The sequence below is a fragment of the Halichoerus grypus genome, chromosome 10, assembly GCF_964656455.1.
Source record: "Halichoerus grypus chromosome 10, mHalGry1.hap1.1, whole genome shotgun sequence".
In the NCBI taxonomy this organism is placed as follows: Eukaryota; Metazoa; Chordata; class Mammalia; order Carnivora; family Phocidae; genus Halichoerus; species Halichoerus grypus.
Window position 1 is genome coordinate 133,793,261 of NC_135721.1, and position 6,388 is coordinate 133,799,648.

Sequence of the window (6,388 nt, forward strand, 5' to 3'; positions counted from 1 at the left end):
AGACACAGGTGCTCGGAGAAGTCAAGCAGATGTGCCCCCACCCCACCTCACCCCACCTGCCGGGGGAAACACAGACCAGGGTCTTATTTTGATGGTTCACAGCCTATATACCCTCATTTGTTAAGAACTGAAATTAATTTTCAAAAAATGGGAGCCTCAGACCATCACAGGTTTCTGGGCTTCGTGCTCTGGGTCTTCTTCGGCATGGGACCTAGTGGGTTGTCTGGATGTCAGGGTGCTACTTACTTCACGGCCGAAGTTTTGTGCCTCCCCGGCCCACCTAGCCCCTGGCTTCCGAAGCTGGCAGTCGGCTGCGGGAACCCAAGGGGGTCCCTGGCAGACCTTGTGGGGCTTCCTGCCAGCTCTGCGGTGGGCCTGGCAGGGACAAGGTAAATATTCAAGTCCCTCCACCTTCAAGGTCACGGTCCCCACATGGGCCGGTTTATTCCAACATCCCCGCCCCTGCCAGCACCCCAGCCCCAGGACGGGGAAACCTTTTTCTGGTGCCAGCCTCCTCATCTGGCAGTGACCGCCAGGGAACAGGACAGAGCGGACAGTTGAGACCAGTCCTCCCCCACTGTCACCACCAAGCCCCATGAACACAGAGCTGCGCAGACAGCAGGCCACACTCCACAAGAATAACCTCTGTAGGGCGCCTGGGTGGCTCAGTCGTTAAGCGTCTGCCTTGGGCTCAGGTCATGGTCCCAGGGTCCTGGGATCGAGCCCCGCATCGGGCTCCCTGCTCAGCGGGAAGCCTGCTTCTCCCTCTCCCACTCCCCCTGCTTGTGTTCCCTCTCTCGCTGTGTCTCTCTCTGTCAAATGAATAAATAAAATCTTTAAAAAAAAAAAGAATAACCTGTGAAGAGGCACAGCCCCCCAGCACGCAGGAACTCCTGTTACCCCGCTTTCCACTTGGACCACAGGACAACCGGTAAGTTCTGGAGCCGGGCTGAGCTTCCATCTCCCTGGCCCCCAGTCCCACGCCTGACCCACTGCAACCCACGGAGAGATCAGGTCTGTGGGCAGGTGTCATGGAGCCCTCAGAGCAATAGAAGAAAAAGAACTGCCAATACTTAAAAGCCAAGAGTTTTACATCAAAATCCAGCCGCCCGGGTCCCTGAAACGAGAGGTCTGGCCACAAAGGGCCCACGTGGCGGCTGTCCCCTCAGGGAGGACTCACAGCCCCAGGTCTCTGTAGCCCACCGACCCCGAGCCACACTTCCCTGGCCGCGGGGAGCCCGGGGCACAGCACGGTGCCATCCTCCTCGCTCCCGGGCGCACAAAGAGGGGCGGGCACGCCAACACACAGGGCCTCCACAAGTACCCCTAACTGTGCACTGGCACGCGCACACACACACACACACACGTGCATGCATGTGGGCACACGATACCTTCTAAGAAGCACAAAGCAGGCCCTGGGCTTTGATCGCCTCCTCAGCCCGCGCCATGCAAGCGCCCCTGGCCGGCGGCAGCACAGCCTCCCGACTTGCACTTGGAAGAGTTACTTCTCTTCGGGCAGGACCCCAGACCGCGAGTCCCCTGCAAACTTGGTCTCTGGACGATAAAAACCCAAAGAGGAAAAGCCACGTGGCCCCTCCAGCTTGGGCCCTACCACTCGTAAGCTCCTCTACAATACGGTTTTACACGTTAACCACTGCGCAAACCAGGAACGAGGACGCGCCCCGGGCCGGGACGCGGTGCGGGCAGGTACTGGGCGCACCTGAGCTGGCAGGCGCGGGGCTGCTGTGGGGCACGCGCACCTTGCTGTCCTGTTAAAGCTGCGGCCACCTCGACCCTCCCCAACGGACCTCAGCTCCGGGGCAGCGGCGCACACCGCTCCGTCTCCTTCTCCTTCCAAGGGAGAGTGCACCGGTTTGCACAACGTCAAGTGCAGACTGCGTGCATGCGGGAGCAATTACTTATTCTCTGCCTTGACAAACACTAAGTTCGGCCCTGACCCTGGGCCATCCTGGGGGGTGTGGCTGGCTTACCCCAGACCTCCTGGGGAGCTGGGGCCAACGGCCTGACCTGAGATCCAGTCTAGGATTTGCACCTCAACCTAAAACCCAGTCAGTCAGAAAACATGTGGGTTAAAAGTCCCTGCTCAGAGGGCCCATGGGGGAAATAGCTCGAGCTAAACGGCCATAGTTTAAACCAAATCCTGAAATAACTAAGCTTGCTCAGTGCCAGAGTCTCTCCTCCTAATAAATGTAAATCCAAGATGAAAACCGGGAAGCTCCTCAAGACGGAGCCCCCGTCCTTCCTGTGTGGTACACAAGAGGCGCTCAATAAAGGCCAAGGGAATGACAGGCAGGTGCCAACTCTGTCTGAGCGTGACAACGGGCCTTCACTGGGGCTGATCTCTGAAGGAGACTGAGGTTCAGCTCCCGGCAACTCCCTTCTGCCCTCCAGCCCCCTGGAGAAATAACTGATTAAAGGCAGGGGCTAGTTTCTAAGAGAGACAGACCTATAAAGAGGTCAACAAGAATGCCAAGAAACACGCATGCCAGAAGGAACCCTTTCCTGAAAAGTCGCCTGGCCAACTCCCTCCTGTCAGCTCTGGTGGGCTGTCACTGGAGTCAGCTGTTTTTAACCCCAGGACCCCTGGCTTTTTTAAAGAACAGCGTATTTTTCTGTGGGGTATCTTGGGAACAGTGAACTCCCATCAGAGAGCATCCCTCACCCCTTGACTCTCAGAGAAAACTGGGGTCCCCGGAGCGTGCTCACAGTACCTTGTATCTGGCTTCCTTGGAGACAGACCGGTTCCCACCCTCCCAAGTGCAACGGGGGTGGGGTGGGGGGGATGCTGCTGATTTCCTCCAGCCCCCAAGTTCAGGATGGACCTCTTGTGGGGCTCAAGTTCCAAATTCAAGAGACAGAGTGTGTGCTTCCTGAGAAATAACCCTGGGTCTGGGTCCAGTGTGCGTTCGGGACCAGGGGGCAAAGCTTTCCATTGCCACCTTCCCTCATCTCTTAAAACCTGAGCTGGCCAAGGCTCCACCCAGCTCTGAGATTTGGGGCAACTGAGCGACACACCAGGGACCCAGTGCTGTTCAAGGGGAGGGGAGCCACTTCTGGCACTGGGGCCTCCAGCCAGACTTTGGAGGGCAGAGGCCCCATCTTGAAAGCTGGTAGAATTTTTGATCTCAACCATCAGGGTCTCATTTTTCAGAGGAGGAAACTAAGGCAGCTTAAGGAACCTACCGAGGGCCACCAGGACATTGCCCCGCAGCCCAGCTCCAAATCCATCTTTGATGTTCTGTGAACTCCTATCACGTGAAATGTGGCCTTCCTTCCGCACTTCAAATTTTCCTCCCCATCTTTTTGTACAAAGAAACTCCAGGCCTTCAGGCTTCCTCACCAGACCCTTTCGGGGAAATCTGATTAGCACTTGCAACAAACTGTTACATTATACCTGCATTTTAAAGATCATTTCCCTTCCTGCCCTGGGCTTTCTTCCAGTAAGTAGGGGGCCGTGTGTAAAAAATACACCGCGCACAGTGACTCATGTTCCACCCTGGGGCCAGCTGGAGCAGGCCAGGGTTCCAGGCACTAACCTCCAGGGTCCTGCTCACATGCCCGACCCAGGGAAGCACACAGGTTGAAGGCAACGGATTTAACAGCACCTTGGTGTCAGCCAAAACATCATCAGGGCTGAAGAGCCCAAGAAGGGACAGGAATAAGAATGAATTTTTTTTAAAGTCCTGTACACAAAGGAAGGCCAAGAGCAAAAATGCCCATGCCCAGTCCTCATAATGGTCAAGTTCTACACAACAGCGTGGATCCCTGGGGTGGGGAGTCCCCTACGGCAGCTTTACCAAAGGGGGAAAATGAGGCACCGAGGGTACTGAAAGAGCAATCCATTTAGCACTGGCGAGGCCCTCTCCAAACATGTGCGAACATATTTTAATAATATCCTCGTGCATTTCATTAGCCTCCTGAGTTCACAAAGGGCCTTTGGGAAGCAATCTGGTTTAATGCGACTCAGTTCCGCAAACGCTGGCTCTGGGTAGGTTCTCCTCGCACCTTGCTGGCCTGGCGAGGGGCACTCGGGGGGTAGGGGGGGAACCAGGCTTTCAATTCTGGGACTGGAGGGCTCCATCCATGGAGCACTCATGGATGGAAGGGCCCACCACCAAAGCAGGCCAGCCTGCCCCAGCAGAACCGGTCATGGGTTATTTTTACCTCTTACGCCTCACTGTACAAGCTCAGGGGCCACAAACTGTGGCAGCCGCCTGCGGAAACTGGCTTATGAGTCACCCAGTGACTGCCCTGCTCGGTGGTGGCCGCCTCTGACTCCTGGCCCCAGCTGGAAGCAGGCTGGCCCTTGCAGGGGAGGGCTGTGTGCTCCCTTGCCTCGGGGGCTTAGAGGTGAGGGTAGGGAAACTGAAGCCCTGAGAGGCAAGAGGTCCCCAAAAGGATGGGCTGGGGGGAGGGGGTCCAGGTTAGAAGGCCCTCCACCCAGCCCAACCTCCACCTGAGTGGGCTATGCATGGCAGAAGCAGAGGCTTATTTGTCTCAACTTCTGGATGTATAGGGCGAGTTGGTGCCAAGCTTCCAACACCCCCTCCCCACCCTCGGTCTACCTCCTCCTTTCAGGGCAAGGCAGTCCCAAACGCAGACAGCCCCAAACTTTGACTCATTTGTAACCACGGTCCCAGCCAGGCTGAGCCAAGCTGTCCAGACAGAGGCTATTTATAGGTGCGTCGGGGACACAGACACTCACACAATGAGACACACACTCCGGATCCACCTTCGGCCAGACCCACCAGCGCTGAGCCCTGGATTCAGACACCCGGACACAAATGGTCCCCAAGCCCCCAGAGCGATGCACACACTCAAAAGACGCACCCAGACCCGGACACAGGCAGAGACGCAGGAAGACTACAGATTCCCGGGACAGACTGCGACCCAGACACACAGACACAGAGAGACACGGAGACGCGCCAGACCCAGACAGAGACACACAGACACGCACACTCCACACACGCAAGGAAACCCACTCACACAGACCGAGACATAAGCGCCACGCACACTCCAGACACACACCCCGGGCCCCAGACACCCCGCAGGCCAGACAGTGTCTCACACGCCCGCCACCCCCCTTCCCCCAGCCAAAGTTGATAAAGAGCCGGCCTAATTGCTCCATCGAGACTGCCCCTTAGGGAAATAAAATGGAAACTTCACGGATCCGACCGCCCCAGCCCTCCCGCGCCGGGCGCCCCGCCGCCCTCCGCGCAGCTCGGCCCGGGGTCCGAGTCCCAGCGGGCGGGGCGCGGGCAGCGGGGGCCGTGCCAGGCTCGCCGCGCCGCGGGACAAAGCCGGGCCGGCCGCCAGCTGCCGCGAGCCAGGAGGGCGCGCCCGGGGCGCAGGGCGCACGGCCCGAGGGGGCGCGCACGGCCGGGGCCCCCGCCCGCAGCTGCGCCCGGACTCGGGGTCCGAGCCGGACGGGGCCTCAGGGGAGGGGGGCGCGGGGTCACTCACTGATCTCCATGCTCTGGAACAAAGAGCGTTTGCAGTTGCACGTGCAGGAGACATTGGGCTGCCCGGCGGCGAGGGCGGCGGTGCTGTTGACCCCCATCAAGCGGTGCATGGACGGCGCGGCGGCTCGGCGCGGGGCGCAGGGGGCACGGGGGCGGCCGGGGGGGGTTCCGGCCGGCGCCCGGCGCTCGGGCCCCGCATGCAGGAGGCGCGCGGCGGGGAAGGCGCACCCCGGCTCGCCGGGCTCGGGGCGCCGCCAAGTTCCCGGGGCGCCGCGGGACTCAGTGCGCGGGGCCGCGCTCCCCTGCGCCCCCCGGCCGCCCCTCGGCAGCCCCGGGGGCGTCGACAGTGCCCGCGGGTGGCGTCCGGGAAATGGGCTGGCAGCCGGGGCGCGCGCTGCCGCCGGGGCTGAGCCTCTGCTGCTGGCTTCCCGCAGCCGAGCGCCTCCGCCGCCGCCTCCTCCTCATTCAAGTCCAAGGAGATCGGGTTTCGCTCCGAGACCGCGGTCGGAGGCAGGCAGACGGTCTGACGTCAGCGCTAGACGGGGCTGCCGGTTCCCACCGCGCGGGGGCCGGGGAGGGGGCGCGCGCTGCGCCAATCCCCGCCGAGGTTCCCCCGCACCCCCTTCCCGGGCCGCGGGGCGGGGTGACAGGGAAGGGGGCGGGCTCTTAAAGGGCCAGAGCTAGGCGGACCGCGTAGACCCGGGACCAGCGGGGCGGAGGAAGGGTACAGCGTCCCCGCCCCTACTGGGACCAGTTTGGAACCCCTGGCCTGAACACGCGGGTCCGGGGAAGCGTGACTTGTTCCCACCCTCACCTCCGCGAGTTGCGGGTGCGTTCTGGGACCCCGGAATCCTTGGCCCCGGTTTAGGGGAAGCCTGTCCCCTCCCAAAGGAGGTCCCTGGACT

General features: G+C 60.8%; 1 protein-coding gene across 2 annotated transcripts in view; it reads right to left on the minus strand.

Moving 5' to 3' along the window:
• Positions 1–6,045, minus strand: part of PMEPA1 (prostate transmembrane protein, androgen induced 1) — a 55,562-nt gene extending 49,517 nt beyond the window's left edge. Inside the window, exon 1 of one of the 2 annotated variants that reach the window (XM_036094452.2) lies at positions 5,485–6,045. In XM_036094452.2, the coding sequence (XP_035950345.1) occupies positions 5,485–5,593 (109 nt within the window). In that variant the 5' untranslated portion in view covers positions 5,594–6,045. The remainder of the gene's footprint in view (positions 1–5,484) is intronic. The other variant, XM_036094451.2, reaches the window with a different exon arrangement.
• Positions 6,046–6,388: the final 343 nt, after the last annotated feature.